This window comes from Oncorhynchus tshawytscha, linkage group LG30, assembly GCF_018296145.1.
Source record: "Oncorhynchus tshawytscha isolate Ot180627B linkage group LG30, Otsh_v2.0, whole genome shotgun sequence".
Lineage (NCBI taxonomy): Eukaryota > Metazoa > Chordata > Actinopteri > Salmoniformes > Salmonidae > Oncorhynchus > Oncorhynchus tshawytscha.
The window spans coordinates 1,691,953-1,716,379 of NC_056458.1; the positions used below are offsets into that span (position 1 = coordinate 1,691,953).

The 24,427-nt window shown below is 42.5% G+C and overlaps 1 protein-coding gene across 1 annotated transcript; it reads right to left on the reverse strand.

Annotated features, from left to right (window-relative positions):
* Positions 1-2,114: 2,114 nt before the first annotated feature.
* On the reverse strand, positions 2,115-23,342 carry LOC112229022 (claudin-4-like). Its single transcript, XM_024394896.2, has 2 exons — positions 22,459-23,342; positions 2,115-4,115 (listed from the first exon to the last, which is right to left on the reverse strand). Exons 1-2 carry the CDS (start codon positions 22,944-22,946, stop codon positions 3,464-3,466), a joined length of 1,140 nt encoding a protein of 379 aa, XP_024250664.2. The 5' UTR covers positions 22,947-23,342; the 3' UTR covers positions 2,115-3,463.
* Between the last annotated feature and the right edge of the window lie 1,085 nt (positions 23,343-24,427).

The window sequence follows — 24,427 nt, forward strand, 5'->3', positions numbered from 1 at the left end:
AAAGGTGAGAGCGGTGGTGGATTGGCCCCAGCTTACATCCAGAGTGCAGCTGTAACGTTTCCTGGGATTCACCAATTTTTATTGCCGCTTTATCCGGGGTTACAGCACCCTGGTTTCCCCCCTGTCTGCACTCACCTTTGCCATGGTTCTGTTCATGTGGTCCCAAGCTGCTGACCGGGCATTCCGGAATCTCAAACACCGCTTCAGCACAGCTCCCATCTTGGTTCATCCTGACCCGTCACGCCAGTTCGTGGTGGATGCCAATTCTTCAGATGTCGGAGTGGGGACTGTCTTGTACCAGCGTTCTGCCCTGGACCTCAAGTTACATCCCTGCGCCTTCTTCTCCTACCACCTCAACTCCACAGAGAGGAACTATGATGTGGGGTATCGTGAGTTTCTCGCGGTGAAGATCGCATTGGAGAAGTGGAGATAACCGGATGTTCGTTCCTGACAGGGTCTGCTCCTCATCCTGGAGTTGGCCCACTCCTCCAGACTTGCCTGCCACCCAGGCTCCCAGCGGACCCTGGCCTTTGTGCGACAAAGCATTTGGTGGTTCCTGACGTCTCCGCGTTCGTCGCCACATGCACGATCTGTGCACAGAACAAGACTCCTCGGCAAGCTCCGGCTGGTCTCCTTCAACCTCTGCCTGTCCCTTACCATCCCTGGTCTCATATATCCCTGGACTTTGTCACGTGTCTCTCCCCCGTCTGATGACAACATCCTGACCGTAGTGGATCGGTTTTCCAAAGCTGCCCACTTCATTCCTCTCCCCAAGCTTCACTCTGCCAAAGAGGTGGCCCAGCTCATGGTGCAGCTTGTCTTCCGGATACATGGACTGCCTGTGGGCATAGTCTCCAACCGGGGTCCTCAGTTCTGGTTCTGGAAGGCATTCTTGCCACTCATTGGGTCGTCAGCCAGCCTGTCCTCTGGGTTCCACCCCCATTTCAACTGCTAGTCGGAGCGAGAAAACCAAGACCTGGAGACAACTCTGCACTGCCTGGGCCCACAAGACCCTTCCTTGCTCTGCCACTGGTCTATCGCCCTGTGAATGTTCCCTGGGGTATCAGCCTCCACTCTTCCCTGAGCAGGAGGAAGAGGTTGGCATACCTTCGGCCGGCCAATATGTTTGTCCGCCACTGTCATCGTACCTGGAAGAGAGCTCGGTCGGCCCTTCTCAAGTCCACCTCCAGGTGGCAGATCGCCACCGAACCCCAGGCTCCCCGGTCTCGTTTCAGGCAGAAAGTATGGCTGTCCACACGGGATCTACCCCTACGGGTGGAATCCTGCAAACTCTCCCCCTGGTTTATCATCCCTTTCCCCATCTCCAAGGTCCTTAGACCCTCTGCTGTTTGTCTTCTGTTGCCATGTACCCTCCGTATACATCCCACTTTTCATGTTTCCAGAATTAAACCAATGTCTCACAGCCCTTTGTCTCCTGTTTCCAAACCCACCCCTCTGCCCCGTCTCATCGACGGCCAACCGGCATACACGGTGAGCCGTCTAATGAAAGTTCAACCTTGGGGCAGGAGGAGAGGTGCTGGGTCTCCGCTAGGGACATCCTGGACACAGGCCTCATCGCGGATTTCCAAAGCCGGCACCTTGGTCAGCCAGGTATGCACCCAAGTAGGACACCAGGTGACGCCCCTAGAGAGGTGCAGGGGTATTGTCACACCCTGATCTGTTTCAGCTGTGTTTGTGCTTGTCTCCACCCCCATCCAGGTGTTGCCAATCTTCCCCCCAGTGTATTTATACCTGTGTTGTCTGTTTGTCTGTTGCCAGTTCATTTTGTTTCGTGAAACCTACCAGAGTTTTTCCCCTTGCTCCTGTCTGTTCAAGTTCCTGTTTTCTAGTTTTTCCCAGTTTTGACATTCTGCCTACCCTGACCCTGAGCCTGCCTGCCGTTCTGTACCTTGCCACACGACACAGGATTATTGACCCCTGCCTACACTGACTCTGAGACTGCCTGCTGTTCTGGACCTTTTGCACCCTATCTGGATTGCTGACCTCTGCCTGCCCTTGACCTGTCGTTTTGCCTGCCCTTGTACTAGTAATAAACTTTTGTTACTTCGACACTGACTGCATTTGGGTCTTACGCGATACACTTGAAGTCAATATTACATGAATCACTCTTTATTGTCAGCAAGCTGGAGAGGTCAGTCAGTTGGGTGCAGAAATTACCAGTCTGAAGTGAGCTCTATACATAGTGACTTATATGCGGCCACATAAAAACCAACATAAACATGATTCATCGGATTGATTCCAGCATATGACTGGCGCCATCTCCTATCTTAATTCATAGAACATATTCTGGGCGTTACGCCAGATGGTCCTAAGGAAAGGGTCATGACTCCCTCATATCTTTACCCAGCACTGGCAGGAACCAAGGATTGCTTATGACACAAAGACAAAATTCACGTTTTCAAGGCTATCTCATCACTACATATAATGATCCTGGTTTACTGTCCCTCCTATTAGAATCATGGTTTTACACACTGCACAACTATACAAATGGAATAGTCTTCTTCCTTTACAAGTGACAGTACAAACACAGTATCATAATATTTCAGAGAAAAAAAATCTGAACACAAAGCATGCATGATATTAAAAAAGCTATGTAATATATGACTGTTTGTACAAAAAAAAATCTTATTACACCAAACATATACACACATTGACCTAAATACAGTGAAACTGTGAAGAGGAAGACATCTATGATAATGTGACCTGAGGCTGTATCATGGACCTAGCACAATCTGTCATAGTCAAATACATTCAAAAGACACACACACACACACACACACACACACACACAAACTGAATCTCATGATCAAATCCATGTAAAAACAGAGAGAGCTAGTTACTCCTCTGTGTCAGTGATACACAGTGCAACATTTTAACCAAAAGTTTCAGTGTAATAAAATCCTACCTTGCCAATAGCATACTACGGACACAATAAGGCCCTCAGTACTGCACTACAAATATGAGCCCACGTACTGTGCAACTATAGATTTTTTTCTCAAGTACTTGAAAACCAAGACCCTTCAAGTTTAAATTTACAATACGGTGCTGAAACAAAAGGGCGTTGGTTTGTCATCTCAAGTTTGAAATGAATGAATAAAAACTATAATTGAAACTGTTGTGAAATAATTAACAGTTGTCAACCTAGCCATTTGGGATTATATGTACAGTATCTAGGTCTTGACAGCCTCTACCATACGTCACCAAAGCCTGCACACTATAAAGCTGAACAACGAAACTAAATAGAAATACGCAGGGGAGGAAAAGCCAAGAAGTAACATTAAAGCACACATTTCTTCATGTTGGAGTCTTTCTAGGAGATTCCTCTCATAGTTTTTGTGTCAGACAGCAAACAAACACGCTAATGTTCAGGATAGCGATACCTCTCTTCTTTTCCTTCATTTTTTCTGCCTTCCATTCAATCAGGCAGGTGAAGAAATCTCTCTCAGACGTAGTCCTTCCTGACGTATCCCGCTGCGCACCCGCTGTGAGGGGCGGAGTAGGCCATGCCGGGGGGCTTGTACCTCTTCTCCTCCCTGGGGGGGCAGGAGCTGCACAGCATGGCCCCTCCGATCAGTAGCAGGGCTGCAGCCCCCCAGCCAATGTAGAGAGAGGCCCCCAGCTCCCTCTTCTGTGCGTTGATCAGAAGGGGGCTGTAGAAGTCTTGGATGATGGTGCTGGCCGACCAGGAGACAGGGATGAGAACTAGGATCCCGGCCAGGATGAAGAAAATTCCGGAGATGATCATGACTTTAGCTTTGGAGGGTTCATCATCGATGCAGTTGGTGCACTTGGCTCCGACGATGGAGACCATCACCCCTAGAATCCCCAGGATGATTGCGATGATTGTCATGGCTCTGGCGGCCTGCAGGTCCTGGGGCAAGGCCAGGAGGGAGTCGTAGACCTTACACTGCATCTGTCCCGTACTCTGGATTACACAGTTCATCCACAGGCCCTCCCATATGGTCTGGGATGTGATAATGTTGGCTCCGATATAGGCTGTCACCTTCCACAAGGGCAAAGCACAGACCACGATGCCCAGGATGAATCCTATGACGCCCAGGGCAATCCCCACAATCTCCATGCCCATCGACATGCTGGCTCCCTGGACTGGCTCTCTCCAACACCTGCCCTTCCTGGAGGAACGAGGAAGTGACTTAACTAAGAAGTTCTTCGAACCTGCTGAGATTCTCAACTTCCAGAATCCAGCGCACAAATTCTAGAACTAACAGAGGATTCAGTCAAGCTGAGATTCTAATCAAAGACAGAAGATTCTGTTCCAAATCTGGAGCTTCTTTGTGGTTCTTTGTGTTCAGTGTTCTTCCTTGTACTCCTCTCTCGCTCTCTCGCTCTCTCTTTCTCACTCTGTGTGTGGGGGTGTGATGTAGCTAAGTGATGCTGCCACATAATCAGAGATCCTTTATACCCCAGGGTAGGCAGGAGAGAAGGAAGGGAGCAGTCACCTGGTGATGATGTCTCAGTATGGTAGAACAGGTGTCTTCAAGCTCTTCCCAAAACAATGACCTGCCCATAGAGGCTACTGAGAGAAGTGGATGGATGGAGGAGGTGGAGGAGGGAGGAGAAGCAGGAGAGATGAGAGAAGAGAAGTGAGGGAGGGAGGGAGGGAGGAGGCAGCTAGAGGGGAGGGTTTCACCTGTAATTTGACTGTTCCTTACAGGAACATAAGGACAATGACAATTACCCTGGCCTTGCCTGCTCTCTTTTTTCATACCATTCAGAAGAAATAATGCCCTCTAAATGTTGGGGAAAAGTATGCTGAATCATGTCTTCTGACTGGATTTACACTGTATATTTGAGGTACAGGCTGGTATAGGTGGGTCGTTCCACGAAATGAGTTCCTTTTGCGTAATGAGTGCCTTTTTAACATGAATAAAGACTTGCTAAAGTGCCAAAATTCTGCATTTGACATGTCCCTCCTTGCACCCTCTGTGACTTCTAGGAATATTTTAACGCAGTTAACCGCACACTTTATCCAAGTTTTTACCATCATTGTGAAGCACTAGTTATTTTGTGGCTTTGACATAGTCATTTGTGAAGATTATAATTTATTTCATGTGATTAGCGATTCATTTAAGTCTGTCACTCATTTTAAGATCAACCCTTTTATGTGAAATGAACTCTCATTTTAATATGGTGAAACTATTCATTTAAATAAATACAAATTCAAAAGAAACATTCAACATCTGAAAGTAAAATCATAGTGTGGATAAAAACTGAGTGGGTCATGCATACAGTAACACGTCAACCCTGTTACCCTGTTACTCAGAGATATACAGGCTTGAAATGTTTGAACAAATTACATTTTGTTTGTGAGGCTTGCATTAAATTGCCACTTCCTGGTGCACAGAACAAGATTCCATTCTCCCTGTCAAAGAGGGATTTATTGCTGATTTAGAATGGAATCATCAACCTTGGCACGATCAATCATGTTACTTTATTTGGCACTTAATATAGTAAAGTAATTGAAACATTTTTAAGATGAGAAAACATATTTTTATGAAGTTAAACATGTTCAAATGAAGTAAAATAATTTCTTATTACAATTTTGTTTGTCTCAAAAGGCACCAAATTGGTGGAACAAGTCAGGAAGTGTCATATCATGGTTTGAATACAGGTGTATTTCACACAAAAAAAAGCATGGAGGAGGGGAAACCAGTTATGTTGGTTTGGCGACAAACATTAGGCAGCCAGTCAATTGGGTTGGCCTGTGGCTACTTATTTGCATGGAAACAAACAAACAAACAAACAAACACACACACACACACACACACAAATACACACACAAATACACAGGCAGGCAGATACACTCAGTCATAGCCACGCTCACACAAACATGCACGCACGCACACACAGAGTAATAAGCCTTACATTGTGATCCCCCTAGACCTATAGCAAAGTACACAATTACATTTTATGATTGTGATTTCTGACAGCGGTCTCTTGGTCCCTTGACTCTAATGGTAATTATTCCATAGTTTGTATAATTCTTCCTTAGTTTGTATTCCAATTAGAATGTATTAATAAAAGACAATAAGGAAAAGGTTAACGTTCCTGTCAGAATTGGTGTCACTTTATTATGTTAGCCTACTTCCTGGTGCCATATGGCGACTTGGCTTTCCACAGCCAGCAGGTTTCTGTGTCTGTTCCTGTAACAGAGCAATTGTGTGTGCAAATATTCCCAGATCCCTGAAAACCTGCACAACTGTTTTCTGAGTAAACAGTGAGAGAAAGAGAGAGACAAAGAGCATAGACACCCTTAGCATACTAACTCCCCCACCTCTATGATTCAGAGGGGTTGGGTTAAATGCAGAAGACACATTTCAGTGGAATGCATTTAGTTGTACAACTGACTAGGTATCCCCCTTCCTTTTCCACATCTCAGTATCTATTAGATACACACTCACATTACACGGCCAGGGATCATCCATGTATACCCAATGCCAGGTTAGAAATACCATAAAAAATGTCACCCACACTTTCAGTTGTTGCCGTCATAAGTATAACTAATATTCAGTCACCTTTAAATCCTTAAGAGTCTATTGATGCACCCGTGCATCAATCTAAGTAACATAATGAAACAAATCCCCAACAAAATCTGTCATTTTAAGCTAGAGATATCTGGTGGCCGAGCTAAAGCAGTGTTTGTCAGACCATGGAGACATACTGAAAACCGGTCTTCTCACGAAAATGTCTGTAGCATCCGAAAGACTTGTCTGAAGTCAGTACTGCTGATGTGCCAATTTCTGTCTGCAGCGTCAGAACCGGTTTGGGTTACAAACTAATATGACCCCTTTATGGTCACGATGGTGTTCTCTGTTTTTCTCTACGACCCTCACAGGTGTCACAGGACTTGTCTGAAGGTAACCTGGTATCGGTTTTCAAAATGTATGGAAGTATGGAGGTAGTTTTGTGCCAACAAAAAAGGGGTTGAAAAATATGTTTAAAAAAACGTTAACATTTCCTGAGCGTTTATATGGGCTATCGTAGTAAAGGCCAAATTCAATATTTTATCTACCCTTTTTTTCAAAATCAAATAGTTAAATGATCCTGGATATGAAAATCTTTAAAAAATGACATATGTTAGCTTAGTTTGCTGCTTTGGCCTTAGTTGTCCGTGAAGCACTGTTCAGCTGACAAAAGCAGTTGTACAGACAAACTTGGGGACACACAACAGTTATGCTGTTTGTGGTCCAGCAACCCAAGATGGCCACATTTAATGAAATAATGCAGCATTGCAAATACATCACAAAGGATATAGTGTAAAGAGTCATTTTGGGGGCTGGGCCACACTACACTATTGTTTATAAACATTTGTCTTTATTAATGTCTTCATACATTTTTTCTAGAACACCATATCACACACTCACAAACTGAAAACATAACCTGTGTACAATTAATTGGTTAGAGAGAGGTCTCAAATATCAGTTTAATTTGTATCACCTGTAGCTTTACAATCGCCACAAAGTTGGTTCCTGTTTCAGTTACGTATTTGGCAACGTTGGCGTGGGTCAAACAAAAACACCCTAATGATTGACTGACACATTGTGATGACGGCATGGTGCAGTTGGTGAGAAGGAACTGCAGCGACTTGAAGGCGACTTCATAAAAAAACTCCATGATTTAAAAAAAAGTTCATGTAGTCGGTATGCAAGTCAATTTTTATCCCCATAATGCAAGACACTTTGAAAGGCGGTGACCAATGACGTCTTGACAAAAGTGATCCGCTCAAACACACCCACTCAGTCAGGGTTGAGGTCACTCATGTGTTGAAATTAAATTGGCTACACCCCACAGGATGTAGAATTTGAATATGAGTGACAGGAAGTAGAATTGAACTTAGTCATAGAACATGAGAGTTTCATTGAATCTGACAAGTCACACTTCCAGATACCAAGAATACAGAATATCACTTTTCTCTGGAAACAATGTTCCTATACTCTTTTAACCTTAGCGCTTATATATTTTTTCGGCAAACAATGTAGTTAAATTGGACCCTACCTTTGATATTGTGTTTTGTATTCTAAAGCCACAATCTGTGATTGGTGCAAAGACTTTGTGGACATGTACCTTTTGGATATAATGTAATCCCATTGATTCTTGGAGAATATCATACTAGATGCCTCATGATCATAGAACTACTGATCATCCCCATTATAACCCCCAAAACAAAACAAAGCAGTATGGTTTAATTTCAATGTTTACAAACACTACAAATGTAAACAACCCATATATCTACAGTATGAGCATATATTGCCATCCACAAGGATACACTGTGTAGTAGTGAATATTTTAAGCAAAAACTGGAAGCGCCAGAGTCCATCCAGGAGCTAGAAAGCTTTAAAGACCACCACTCCTAGGCCCTGTCGGATATGAAACATGTCGAAGGCAGCATCCGCGCTAACTCCGTCATACGCCCGCTGGCAAAGAAGTCACGGGCCTGGCCTTCTTCACACCACATCACCAGCGAAGGAGAGTCTTTCACCTTGGAGGCAGTGAACGGTACCAGGGATGTGCTGAAGTCTATCCACAAAAACCTGGAGAGACTGGAGATGCTCCAGACAATCCAGCAGAGCATCGCAGAACTGACAGCCAGCTTAGAGTTCAGCCAAAAGGAAATAGACAAACTGAAGAAGGAGAATACATCTTTGAAAGGTACTGTACATACCGTGCGGAATGCTGTTGAGACAATTCATCGGGAGAACAGAATGCTGAAGGAGTCACTGCTTGATATACAATCTTGGGGAATGAGAGACATTCTAATTTGGGGGGGGGGATTTCTGAAACAGACAATATCAAACCAGAGAATAGTGGGAAGGAGTTTATGACTGAAAAGCTGAAACTGCCCTCTGATGTGGTGGAGAAAATCACCTTCTCCAGGGTGCATGGAATGGAATGGGGAAATCCTTCAGAGGCAGACCTCATTGCCTTCTTTGAACATTTCAAACAGAGGAAAATGGCCAAAAGCAGAGGCAGATAATTAAAAGGATTAACTAACTTTCCTCACAACATAAAAGAGACGGAAAGTACTCTATCCTGTCATGAGAGAACAAAGGGCCAGGTGTTCAGATACACAAAAATGACTCACTCATGGTTCACACCCTGTTCACCATGAGTCCCGAATCCAGTGTTCCACTAAAAACACAGTGGCTACCTCTACAAAAATGTCCTATTCTGTCGATTTGCAATTATCAAAGAAAGGTCCCCATATCACCCATATAAATGTGTGTAGTATCCCTAAAAAGATCCATGAAGTCTATGACTTGGTGCATAAAAACAACGTGCCTGTTCTAGCAATCACGGGAACCCATCTGGACCATTCTACTACTGATGGACAGGTCAGCATCAGTGGTCATACTATGATTAGAAAGGACAGGAACAGACGAGGCGGTGGTGCAGCAATATACTCTATATATACACAAAACTATGTGGACACCCATTCAATTTAGGGTATAGGGCTATTTCAGCCACACCCGTTGCTGATAGGTGTATCAAATCGAGCACACAGCCATGCAATCTCCATAGACAAGCATTGGCAAAAGAATGGAAGAGGCTGAAGAACTGAAGAACTGAAGAGCTCAGTGACTTTCAATGTGGCACCGTCATAGCATGCCACCTTTCCAACAAGTCAGTTCGTCAAATTTCTGCCCTGCTAGAGCTGCCCCTGTCAACTATAAGTGCTGTTATTGTGAAGTGGAAATGTCTAGGAGCAACATCGGCTTATCAGGGAAATGGTAGACCACACAAGCTCACAGAATGGGAGTGCTGAAGTTTGTAGTGCATTACAATCATCTGTCCTCGGTTGCAACACTCACTATCTAGTTCCAAACTGCCTCTGGAAGCAACGTCAGCACGAAAAATGTTAGTTGGGAGCTTCATGAAATTGGTTTCCATGGCCGAGAAGCAGCACATAAGCCTACAATCACCATGCGCAATGCCAAGTGTCGGCTGGAGTGGTGTAAAGCTCCCCACCATTGGACTCTGGAGCAGTGGAAATGTGTTCTCTGGAGTGATGAATCACGTTCACCATCTGGCAGTCCGACAGACGTATCTGGGTTTGGCGGATGCCAGGAGAACGCTACCTGCCACAATGCCAACTGTGACATTTGATGGAGGAAGTACAATAGTCTGGGGCTGTCTTTCATGGTTCGGGCTAGGCCCCTTAGTTCAAGTGAAGGGACATCTTAATGCTACAGCATACAATTACATTCTAGACGATTATGTACAACTTTGTGGCAACAGTTTGGGGAAGGCCCTTTCTTGTTTCAGCATGACAATTTTCCCATGCTCAAAGCAAGGTCCATACAGAATGGTTTGTTGAGATTAGTGTGGAAGAACTTGACTGGACTGCACAGAGCCCTGACCTCAAAACCTTTGGGATGAATTGGAATGCCGACGCAATCGCCCAACATCAGTGCCCGACCTCGCTAATGCTCTTGTGGCTGAATGGAAGCAATTCCCCGCAGCAATGTTCCAACATCTAGTAGAAAGTCTTCCCAGAAGAGTGGAGGTTGTGATAGCGGCAAAGGGGGAACCAACTCTATATTAATGCCCATGATATAGAAATACTACAACTAGAGTTCAACTTACCATTTCAACCACCAAAATGAGTTGGATGTGTGTACATTTTCAAATGTATCTTACCTGGATGTTATATGTGACAGTATTGACCATGCTACTGATGAAAACAAAAAGTGATATATTCTCAAAGATTGTAATATTAACTGGAAACACAAGAATGAGGGCAACAAATCCAGACTTGCCAGATTCAATGATAGTGTAAATCTAACGGAAATGGTTAATGCCACCACTTAATCCTCCAGAAAAAGGTTTGGCAACCAAACTTCATCATGTGTGATATTTTGCAGTAAAAATATGTACCTTTGGGCTCTATTATTAAAAACAAAAACTAAATTTGAAGTGAGAAGTTGGCGTTGGTCTGAAACCGAAAAAATAAATTAAATTCACATAAGCACCACAATGCCAATATTCTACCCAGGCTCTACCAAAGTTTTCCAGCACACAGTTTTGACCTACTATAGTAACTATGTTGGTATTGTACTTCAAACTATGTGTAGGCAGGTTTCTTAGGATTCAAACCTTCTCAAACAGACTAATGCAAACTCTTAGAGGTGCTTCCACAATAATGTGATCTACACAAGGTAAAGCATTGCATTTTTCACACACCTCAGTAAGACATTATCTCATTACTCTACCATTGCATGCTGTTTAATGAAATGAAAGCAAGCATTTTATACTTACAAGACCATCAGGCTTGATTGAGCTGTTTTGTCTTGTAGTGATGTGGTGCATGCCTGTATTTCCTTAAACCTTTGTTTTAGCAATACATGTCATTGAAAAAATAATAAATAATAAAAACATAATTTTTTGGTCAGTAGGTGCCCAACATAACAACAGGTGTTGGACACAGAAGCTCAGATAGATACAGCCTATCTGCATTCCTGATTTCTGTAACTGTTAGCTTACCTGTGTAATAATGACATAAGCTCAGAACCACTTGTGTTTCAAACGTGGTCCTGTTTAATCAATTGCTGTGCTGATCAATGGATGGTTCACTACCTCTGTCAAAATAATATGTAGCTTAAAGTTATATTTGTACTTGTATGTCTTTTTGCAAAAAAAGGATGCTGACGCAACAATAATACACATTTACAATAGACCTATACGTAAAACTACGTAGAGCCAAATTATATATACAGTACCAGTCAAAGTTTGTACACATGTACTCATTCATGGATTTTTCTTTATTTTTAAAATGTTCTACATTGTAGAATAATATTGAAGACATCAAAACTATAAGTACGATGGAGCCGGAGCAGAAGGCAGACGTTCTACCTGCCCCCAACCTATTGTGTTTTTTGATTCATTTAACTGCGTTGTTTGTAACTTATTTTTTTGACTATTTTTGTACATAATGTTGCCGCTACCATTTCCTATGACCGAAAATAACTTCTAGACATCTGGATTGAGATTACTCACCACGGACTAGCAGAATCCTTTTTCTTCTATCACAACTCTGATGAGCCTGTGGCAGAGGATAAACAGCTCAGCTCGGGAACAGGCCATGAGCACCGTGATCTGCGTGAAGAGGAGGTGGAGAAAGAGAGGCTGGAGAGTGGGCTGTCTGCTGAGAAGTCGGAGACAATCAAATAAACCCCCACTTCCCTCAATTCTGCAAGCAAAAATGCAATCTTTGGACAATAAAATGGACGAGTTATTGGGAAGATTAAACTACCAACGGGACATTAAAAACTGTAACATCTTATGCTTCACAGAGTCTTGGCTGAAAGACGACAATATCAACATACAGCTGGCTGGTTATACGATGTACCGGCAGGATAGAACAGCGGCATCTGGTAAGACAAGGGGCGGCGGTCTATGTATGTTTGTAAACAACAGCTGGTGCACGATATCTAAGTAAGTCTCAAGCTATTGCTCGCCTGAGGTAGAGTTTGTCATGATAAGCTCATGATAAGACCACATTACCTACAGAGAGAGTTTACATCTATATTCTTTGTAGCTGGTTACATACTACCAGTCAGAGGCTGGTACTAAGATAGCATTGAATGAGCTGTATTCTGCCATAAGCAAACAAGAAAATGCTCACCCAGAGGCAATGCTCCTAGTAGCCGGGGACTTCAATGCAGGAAACTTAAATCAGTTTTACCAAATTTCTATCAGCATCGTATACTCCACACACAGAGATGCATAACACACTCTCCCTCACCCTCCGTTTGGAAGATCTGACCATAATTCCATCCTCCTGATTCCTGATTACAAGCAAAAATTAAAGCTGGACAAACTAGTGACTAGATCAATACAAAAGTGGTCAGATGAAGCAGATGCTAAGCTACAGGACTGTTTTGCTAGCACAGACTGGATTATGTTCTGGGATTCCTCCAATGGCATTGAGGAGTGCACCACATCTGTCATTGGCTTCATCAAAAAGTGCATCAACGACGTCGTCCCCACAGTCACCGTACATGCAGATCCTGAAGTTTCTAAAACTGTTTGAATCATGTCTGTGAGTATAACAGAACTTATATAGCAGGCGAAACCCAGAGGACAAACCATTCAGATTGTTTTTTTGGGGGGGTCACTCTCTTTTCAATGAGTTTTCATTGGGAATCCAAATTTCTAAAGGACCTTCTTGCAGTTCCTATCGCTTCCACTGGATGTCAACATTCTTTAGAAATTGGTTGAGGTTATTCCTTTGTGTAATGAAGAAGTACGGCCATCTTGAACGAGGGTCACTTGAAGTGTACTGTTAGATAGAGGCGCGTGACCAGAAAGCATGCTTCAGTTTGTTTTTCTTCCTGTATTGAACACAGATCATCCCCACTTCAATTTTATTGATTATTTACGTAAAAAAATACCTCAAGTTGTATTACAAAAGTAGTTTGAAATGTTTTGGCAAAGTTTATGGGTAACTTTTGAGAATTTTGTAGTCACGTTGAGCAAGTTGGAACCGGTGTTTTTCTGGATCAAACACGCCAAATAAATGGACATTTTGGATATATATCGACGGAATTAATTGAACAAAAGGACCATTTGTGATGTTTATGGGACATATTGGAGTGCCAACAAAAGAAGCTCATCAAAGGCATGAATTATATTTTTATTTCTGCCTTTTGTGTCGCGCCTGCAGGGTTGAAATATGCTTTCTCTCTTTGTTTACTATGGTGCTATCCTCAGATAATAGCATCGTTTGCTTTCGCCGAAAAGCTTTTATGAAATCTGACATGTTGGCAGGATTCACAACAGGTGTAGCTTTAATTTACTATCTTGCATGTGTGATTTAATGAACGTTTGATTTTTATATTCATTTATTTAAATTTGGCGTGCGCTAGCGTCCCACATATCCCAGAGAGGTTAAGGAATGTGACTCTAACCCGGAAGCTTATAAGAAATCCCGCCATGCCCTCCGACGAACCATCAAACAGGCAAAGCATCAATACAGGACTAAGATCGAGTTGTACTACACCGGCTCTGAATCTCGTTGGATGTGGCAGGGCCTGCAAACCATTAGACTACAAAGGGAAGCTCAGCCGAGAGCTGCCAGGTGACACAAGCCTACCGGATGAGCTAAACTACTTCCTTGCTCGCCTCGAGGCAAATAACACTGAAACATGCATGAGTTAGTCCACATCACCAACATACTAACATGGTCCAAGCACAGCAAGACAGTCGTTGAGAGGCCGCGACAAAACCTATTCCCCCTCAGGAGACTGAAAAGATTTGGCATGTGTCCTCAGATCCTCAAAAAGTTCTACAGTTGCACCAATCGAGAAAATCCTGACTGGTTGCATCACCGCCTGTATGGCAACTGCTCGGCATCCGAATCCGACCGTAAGGGGCTACAACCGTAAGGAGCTACAACCGTAAGGAGCTAGGGTAGTGCATACGGCCCAGTACATCACTGGGGCCAAGCTTCCTGCCATACAGGACCTGTATACTAGGCGTGTCAGAGGAAGGCTCAAAAAATTGTCAAATACTCCAGTCACCCAAGTCATAGACTGTTCTCTCTGCTTCCACACAGCAAGCGCTACAGGAGCACCAAGTCTATGTCCAAAAGGCTCCTTTACAGCTTCTACCCCCATGCCATAAAACTGCTGAAAAAATCATCAAATGGCCACCCAGACGATTTACATTGACCCCCCCCCCCTCCTTTGTTTTTAAACTTGCTACTCGCTGTTTATTATCTATGCATAGTGACTTTACCCCTACCTACATGTACAAATTACCTCAACTAATCTTTACATTGACTTGGTACCGGTAACCCCTGTATATAGCCTTGTAATTGTTATTTTATTGTGTTACTTTTTTACTTTTTTAAAAACTTTTGTTAATTTAATAAATATTTTCTTGACTCTATTTCTTGAACTCCATTGTTGGTTAGGGGCTTGTAAGTAATCATTTCAAGGTAAGGTCTACTACACCTGTTGTTTTTCGGCGCATGTGACAAATAAAATGTGATCTGATTTGATATGATTGTTTATTCTATTGACCTAATCATGGCATCAATAGCTTTCAGTTTCACATTACCACAGATATCAGCTGATGAAGTGCTCAAAGCATTAATTTGATTACCTGAGGTCACCTGGGCTCAATCTCATTGACAACAAACAATTTTGACTAGCAGTGCCCTACTGTATATTGCAGTTCCAATTAGCCATATTGTTAACCTCCCATTAACCCAAGGAAAGTTTCCTAATGAGTGGAGGCATGCAAAATTGTGCCCATTTCCAAAAGAAAATGACCTTTTATAATATCAAACAGTAGAACAATTCATTTAGTAAGATTTTGTGAGCAATTGTCAGAAACCATATATGGGAATATATAGAACAGAATAAAAGTATCACAGCCTACCAGCATGCATACCGTAAGGATCATATGGCTGCAACAGCTCTGGCTGATTTAAAAAAGATCAATGGCAGGTCACTTGACCAAGGTAAACTTCTTCTTGATTTTATTGCTGCTTTTGACTTTGATAATCATGATATGCTGTTGATGAAATTGTGTGAATATGGATTTGATAACACCTCATTTAGATGGTTTTACGGCCCTATCTTGTCAACAGCAAGCAAATGTACATTCACAAATGGTGCCTATTCTGATCCTCATTCTGTATACTGTGGTGTTTCACAATGTAGTGGCCAAAGACCTCTTACACAAAGTATTCACAGCCCTTGACTTTTTCCAAATGTTTTGGTGTTACAGCCTGAATTAAAAATGTTTTAATTGACATTTTCTGTCACTGGCCTACACACAGTGACCAATAATTTCAAATCAAATCAAATCAAATTGTAAAAGGCTTCCTGCGGGGATGGGGGCTGGGATTAAAAATGAATAAGTAAATAAAATATAAATATAGGGCAAAACACACATCACGACAAGAGAGACAACACAACGCTACATAAAGAGAGACCTAAGGCAACAACATAGCAAGGCAGCAACACAACATAACAAAGACATGGTAGCAACACAACATGGTAGCAGCAAAAAACATGGTACCATCATTATTGAGCACAGACAGCAGCACAAAGGGCAAGTAGGTGGAGACAACAATACATCACAGAAAGCAGCCACAACTGTCAGTAAAAAAGCAGACATTGAATATCCCTTTGAGCATGGTGAAGTTAATAATTACACTTTGGATGGTGTATCAATACACCCAGTCACTACAAAGACACAGGTGTCCTTCCTAACTCATTTGCCGGAGAAGAAGGAAACCGCTCAGGGATTTCACCATGAGGCCAATGGTGACTTTAAAACAGTTACAGAGTTGAATGGCTGTGATAGAAAACTGAGGGTGGATCAACAACGTTGTAGTTTCTCCACAATACTAACCTAATTGACAGCATGAAAAGAAGGAAGCTGTACAGAATAAATTGCCATACATGCGTCGTGTTTCCAACAAGAATTTGGGAAAGCATTTGGGAAAGCAAATAACTTTTCGTCCTGAATACAAAGTGTTATGTGTAACGCAAATCCAATACAACTCATTACTGAGCACCACTCTCCATATTTACAAGGATAGTAGTGTCTGCATCATATTATGGGTATGCTTGTAATTGCTAGGGACTGTGGAGGTTTTCAGGATAAAAATTAAAAGGAACCAGGCAAACCTGGTTCAGTCTGCTTTCCACCAGACACTGGGAGATGAATTCACCTTTCAGCAGAACAATAACCTAAAATACACAACTTAAAAAACACTGACGTTGCTTACTAAGAAGACGGTGAATGTTCCTGAGTGGCAATGTTACAGTTTTGACTTAAATGTGCTTGGAAATCTATGGCTAGACCTGAAAACAGTTGTCTTGCAATGATCAACAACCAATTTGACAGAGCTTGAAGAATTTTGAAAAGAATAATGGGCAAATATTGTACAATCCAGGTGTGGAAAGTTCTTAGAGATTTACCCAGAAAGACTCCGAGCTATAATATATATAATTGCTGCCAAAGGTGATTCTAACATGCATTGACTCAGGAGGTTGAATACTTATATAATAAAGATATTGTCAGGGTTTACCAGAATTGGACCCAGAAGCAGACCAGGACAAGGTGAGTAAGAAGATGGTGAGTATTTATTAATTAATGAGAACGTGGAGGTAGATAGTTCCGGGTGGAGGAGCGGGCAGCGGAGGTGGGTTGATGGGAGTGGATAGGCAGATCCAATGGATAACAACACTGGCGACGAGCAGACATGGATGGGGTATGGGTTCCGGGTGAATGGCTGTAGACAAAACAAACGGCGGTAAGTTAAAGGCAAGCAAGACATACAAAACAATAAAACAAACTCTATAAACTGGAGGCTGGTTCGTGGGCACAACATACTGTTCATGGCTAACGATCCGGCAGGGAATGGATGTCAGGTGAGAGCTTTTGAAGGGGAGAGGTGATGATCAGGACAGGTGTGCAGATTACTGATGGGATACAGGTGCGGGTGAACATGATCTCCCAACAAGCTAATTCGCCCGGCAACCAGACAGGGTGCGTTCCAGGACACCGGAAACACACTCCAGGACAGAAACACAGGCAAACACAGACTCAGGAAGCGGGATTCGTGACAGATATATTACTGTTTTTATGTATTTTTTATTTTTTATGTGTATTAATTTTTCTTCCACTTGGACATTAGAGTATTTTGCATACATCGTTGACAAAAAATGACAATGAAATCCTTTTAATCCCACTATGTATCACAACAAAATGTGGAAAAAGTCAAGGGGTATGAATATTTTATGAAGGCACTGTATATACTTGCTTTATATAAATTACAGTGGGGAGAACTTTTCTGCTTTTCTGATGTATCAAATACTTATGTCATGCAATAAAATGCAAATTAATTACTTAAAAATCATACAATGTGATTTTCTGGATTTTTGTTTTAGATTCCGTCTCTCACAGTTGAAGTGTACCTATGATAAAAATTACAGACCTCTACATGCTTTGTAAGTAGGAAAACCTGCAAAATCGGCAGTGTATCAAATACTTGTTCTCCCCACTGTACCTCCCTCTCCAATTCTACGGAAACCATGTTTGCTGACAAAACCACTGTCTAGTAAAAGGCAATTCTGGAGGTCAGCTAAAAAAGTCTCTTGAAGCTGACAGGATAATTATTTCAAATTGTATAACCCCAAACAAATTAGTGCTAAATACAAAGAAAACCAAGGCAATATGTGCGAAGAGCAGAATGAATAAACCACCCTCCTTACAGCTGACATTTGGCGGGACTCCCATAGAATATGTTTCAGTGACTAGGCTGTTTGGTGTGCTGCTGGACAACTGTATCTTGGTCATCACACATTTCACAACTCTGCAACAAAATGGTCAGCAACTCCTGTATGTTAAAGAAGGATTGCCAGAGCAAATTCTGGAACAAATCTCACAAGCTCTCCATAGTCAAATTACCTCGTCTGGAGCAATGCAAGTGTTGGTGACCTGAAGAGACTGCAGATAGCACAACATAAGGCAGCCAGAATGGTTCTTCAATGTGGTTATGATTGGTCCTCCATAGAATTACATAATGCACTCAAATGGCCTGACTGATGTAACATGCGCAGAGAGAGCGGTTGCTAAGTGCTTCGTTAGAGCATGTGTCGATACTGATAGGATTGAAAGAAAGAGGATGTTGCTCTCGGATCAGCATTCTCAATTCAAATCTTACATTAACATTGTAATTATTTCACAATACTAACGACAGATCAGCTCCTAGAGAGAAATATTACCACCTATGGCTGCAAATATTGAGGTGGTTTATTATAATGCTTATCCCTCCCAAAATCTCTACACAATTACAGATCTTGCACATCACTGCACAGGTTAGGCTGCACATCATTAAATATATTGAGACAAATTACAGACAGTAGCCTACTAGTAGCAAAATATAACTACATCTATTGAACATTAAATATATTTCCATATGATTGAAATAGGCCTATGGCCTACTATATTTACATTTTAATGCAGCCATCTCCCTTTTTATTTTAAGCTTCTTTTTATGTCGCTTTTTTGTAACCATTGCAAAGACATTGGAAACTTTATACTGAAGTTATCGGCTGTCACAAAGAGATGGATAAACCATGTGATCCTATGTTTAACTGATATATTCTGTGTATAAAGTGATGCAGGAGGGCAAAAAAATCATCTAACAACACACTTAGCTGTTCTACGAGTGGTCTGAGGCAGGCGTTAGATTACTAGCGTTTTCAAGTGTAACGTTAATTTACGTGTTTTTGGGAAACAGCTTTAACGGTGCTCCTACGAATGTTGTAACGATGAATTTTGACTTAAGACGCTATTGGGAATCTGGGCCCAGTCCAGCATCTCTTAAAGTTGCAATATGTAACTTTTTTGGGTAACCCAACCAAATGTTCTATGTGTGCTATTTCTATGCTTCTCGTTCTTAAGTTTGTTTTTTGCGTCTCACTTTCGGTTTTGTACACCAGCTTCAAACTGCAGAAAATGCAACCTTTTTGGTTTTGGAAATTATATTTTACAGCAGTTAAATACTTGCTTGTTTTGTCACATAAACTGAAATTAGGCAAACTATTTGAATTTTAGCAACCAGGAAATGGCAGAGCGATTTTTGCATACTGCATCTTTAAACATTCCTGGATGCTTTTTCATGTGTGTTTTAGGTTGTTGTCCTGCTGGAAGACCCACAACCTTCAATGGAGACCCAGTTTGTCGACACTGGGTTAAGCATTTGACTACAAAACACATGATAATCTGCTGATTTCATGATGCCTTGCGCACGTTCAAGGCCCCCAGTACCAGAGGCAGAAAAGCAACCCCACAGCACTATCAAACCTCTACCATCTTTGACTGCAGGGAGGGTGTTCTTTTCTTTGAATGCTTCATTTGGTCATCAGTAAACACAGTGTTGATCTGTATTGCCAAAGAGCTCTAATTTTGTTTCATTGGTCCACAAAATATTTACCCAAGTATTTAACTTGTTTAGGTGGATTTTTGAGAAGTTCAATCAGGCTTTCTTGTGTCTCCTTCAGTGGCCAGTGAAGAGTCCAGATCTTGAATCACATCCGTTACCTACGGTGAGAGCGGAAAACAGCATTTGCTGGAGGGCACCCCTCAAACAAAGAAGAATTAGAGCAGTTTACTGCTGAAGAGTGGGACAAATTGCCAGTAGAAAGGTGCAGCAAGCGTATTTGTCACGCTCTGACCTTAGAGAGCTTTTTATGTCTCTATTTTGGTTTGGTCAGGGTGTGATTTGGGGTGGGCATTCTATGTTCCTTATTCTATGTTTAGTATTTCTTTGTTTTGGCCGGGTATGGTTCTCAATCAGGGACAGCTGACTATCGTTGTCTCTGATTGGGAACCATACTTAGGTAGCTTTTTCCCACCTATGTTATGTTGGTAGTTATTTTCTGTTTAGTGTTTTCTGCACCTGACAGGACTGTTTCGTTTTGCACTTTGTTATTTTGTTTTAGTGTTCAGTTTAAATAAAAGTCATGAACACTTCCTCATCAGACGACGACACCCATTACAGTATTGATGGTTAAAAGAAAGCATTTGTTGGCAGTTATCTTCGCCAAAGGATTTGCAAACCAAGTAATAGTTCCAGGGTGACAATAATTATATCAATGCCATTTGTCTTTATTTTCTACTTTAAAATTGTAACCTTAAGTTTACCAAAATATAATTAGTTCTGCAATGTTGAAAATCCAGTAACAAGGTGTGGAGACCAACAGTTTGTAGGGAATTTTTTAAGAAACGTGCAAGGGTGCCAATGTAACAGTATAACTTTAGACCGTCCCCTCGCCCATACCCGGGCGCGAACCAGGGACAGTCTGCACACATCAACAACAGTCACCCACGAAGCATCGTTACCCATCGCTCCACAAAAGCCACGGCCCTTGCAGAGCAAGGGGAACTACTACTTCAAGGTCTCAGAGCAAGTGACATCACCGATTGAAACGCTATTTAGCGTGCACCGCTAACTAGGCTAGCCGTTTCACATCCGTTACACCAATATATTTGGCTGTAACTGTACACTGATATTTATTAATCAAACTGAAAACACAATATTGTCAGGCAGAGGTCCACCATTTACAGTACAGAAGTAACACTTACATGTTATCTATTTCAAAATAATTTACAATATAAAACAGAGCCCAGATTGGCTGTGAATTTTTATGAGAATGGTGAAAAGATAACATATTTCAACAACAAAAACAGATTCAAATTCCAAACTTCTTTATGAGCCGTTTTTAAACAACAGGGTTACTCTATGGGAGAAGATTTGCTCCCATCCCAACAATGTCTCTGCTGTCAATGCTCGTTGTTCTTCATAGTTTATGGCTGTTGACCAGACTGTTTGGTTGAGCCCCAGTAACCCTGCACAGTATATTTTGGTATTTATGTATCATAAAATATATTTATCTATTTTCCTAGTCCTACTGCACGTATCTTGCTTGGTTGGAACGTCTGTTGGATTGACTGGACTCTGACACATAACCTATTTATCCACTGAAGGAAATAGTTTTCTGCAAACTGTGCTTGCTCTTTGGTATACACAACAGTTATTTACAATACAATACAAGCTTTGCATCGTCCTACCTCTTCTTCTCACAACAGTACAAAACCCAAAGGTTTCACATATTCCATGTAACATTTGGAAATGAGTGATTCAAACCACTACAACGAAGAATAGCAAACAAAAAAAAAGTTCCGATAAATATGATATAAACAGTAAGTTCAGCTGTAGGTCAACTTGCCATGACGTTTTTTTCATCAGAATATCTATTATATAATGACATGCGTAGTCAAGATACAGTATAATATACTGTATCTTGTAATAATTGTTGTCATAACAAACTGTATAAGAAATTATTAACTGGAGTTATTGTAGTTACTTCCTCTGGGAATGTGACTCATTGCCAATAAAAAGCACTCAGTTATGTTGAGTGCCTGACAACTGATAGTAAACCAGACAGAAGTATAAAACAACATACATCTTGTTTTGGTGGACTTTTTTTCAGTCTCAGAGGAAAAAGAGTCAACTTGATTAATGAGCTCTTGTGACCTTAAGCCGCCCTGTGGTCAATACATCCCCCTTTCCATGAAGGCAAGGATGAGTAAAAGAATTTGCCCATGGTCCTGGTATATTTAAACAAACTGTGGAAACACTCCGTTGTATTCTCAAGAAACCCACAAATAAACCGACATGTTGAACACCCCCCCCCCTTTTCTCACACATAGTCTTTCCTGTTGTAGGAGCTGGGGGCCATGGACCTTGGAGCAGCGGAATACGCCATCCGGCTTTGGGGAGGGATTGAGTACCTTGTCATTGGTTTGTCTTCCTGAGGAGGGCAGCTGCAGCAGAGGATAGCCCCCCCCAGCAGCAGCAATGCAGCCGCGGCCCAGCCCAGGTACAGCGCTGCCCCGATCTCCATCTTCTGTGCCGAGGGGATGATAGGGTTGTAGAACTCCAGGATGATGATGTGGGCTGACCAGGACACAGGCACCAGCTGGACCAGCGAAACTAGGATAAAGGCAGCTCCGGCGGACAACACCACCTTGGCCTTCACTCCCTCCTCCTCGATGCAGTTGGTACACTTGGCTCCGATGGTCACCACGAGGAGAGCTAAGACCCCCAGGATGATGGTGGCCACAGAGAGAGCTCTGGCAGCCTGCAGGTCCTGGGGCAAGGCCAGCATGGAGTCGTAAACCTTACACTGCATCTGGCCTGTGCTCTGAACCACACAGCTCATCCATAAACCTTCCCAGTAGACCTGGGCTGTGACGATGTTGGCTCCGATGAAGGCTGAGACCCTCCACATGGGCAGAGCACAGCTCACTACGCTCAGTATCCAGCCCAGCACGGACAGGCTCACACCCACTAGCTCCAGAGCGAATGACGCCATCGCACCGCACTACAATTAAGTCTCACTTAGGATTAAGATGGCACTCCTCTTTCTCTCACTCTCCTTTTCTTGGTCTCAGTCACTCACTCTGCTGCTGTGGCTCTTTCACTCCTTTCTCAGTCTCTTTATTGATTTTCTTCTCTTTCCCTATCTCTCAGACTCTCACTTCGGCCTTATTTCCTTCTTTCTCTCTCACTCTTCTTGGTTGTTACTATTTCTCACCTTGTAACCCCTCACACTGTCTTTCTCCCCTGTATGCAGTCCTTTTTTCCTTCTTGTCTCCTTCAGTCTTTAGCAGCTCACCTCTCCCTTGTCTTAGTGTCCAGAAAGGAAAGCTTCTCACAGTGTGTTCTCTCTGTGTGTGTGTGTATCTCTGTCTCTTTGCTTTCGGGTGAGGAGTTGTCCACTCTTATCTTGATATATTTTATTGCAGGTTGGTCAGACCCACCTAAGCCATGACATCACACATCAGGGCCAACCGATTAGGTGTTGCCTGGACATCGGCCATGTTTACTGAGAGGGTGTGTGTGTGTGTGTGTGTGTGTGTGTGTGTGTGTTTCTTCTCCTCATAAAAGGCAGTAGTATTTATGGGTTAGCCATTAGCCTACAGTAGCACTGTGTTCTGTGGTGTGTATTGGTGTTAATGGGTAAGAGCTTGCTATGTGGTTGATGGGTAACCAGATGATAAGGAGGCAGGGACACTGAAACAAAGCTGGTTAGGTGTGTGTGTGTGTTTGTGTTTGTGTATGTGTATGTGTATGTGTATGTGTATGTGTATGTGTATGTGCGCATGCATGTATATGTGCGCGTGTTTGTGCATGTGTGTGTGTTTACTGTGGCCTACGTGTGTAAAAATGGGCTGCTTGCTGACAATTCATTCTTAGGGGCCTTTGAGGGTGTGCACACCTTCGTTCCAGCCCTAGACTAACATACACACCTGTTTCAACTAATTAACAAATCACCATGCCCTTGAATACTTGAAACAGGTGTTAGGGTAGGGTTGGAGTTAACATTGTGCTCATCAAGTGGTTCCCACACAGGAAAGGATGAGAAACACTGATGTACAGCAAAGCAGTCACACCAACACTGTACAGTCTGCAGCGATTGCCATTTTTACTGTCTTAGATTGGCAGAATGGTTGGTTATGTTGGCAGTAGTGTTGGCACCATACCTTTACACTTGTGGAGCAACCAAAGTCCACTGCTGCAGATTTAACCTAATAATTGAATAGCACAAACGGTTAAAACAGGGCATATAACAATTCCATTAGCACATAGCTTCTTGTTTGCTCTCCTTGAGCTCTATCTCTCGCTCTCTCTCTGTAAGCCTGCATTGGGGATAGGTTACAACATGCAATATAATATATCTCACATGTTTCGGGCCACAATACTCATAGAATTCTACAGGACAATGTCAGGACATCCGTCTTCGAGCTGAAACTGAAGAGCCTGCAGCAAGACAATGATCCAAAACTCACAATC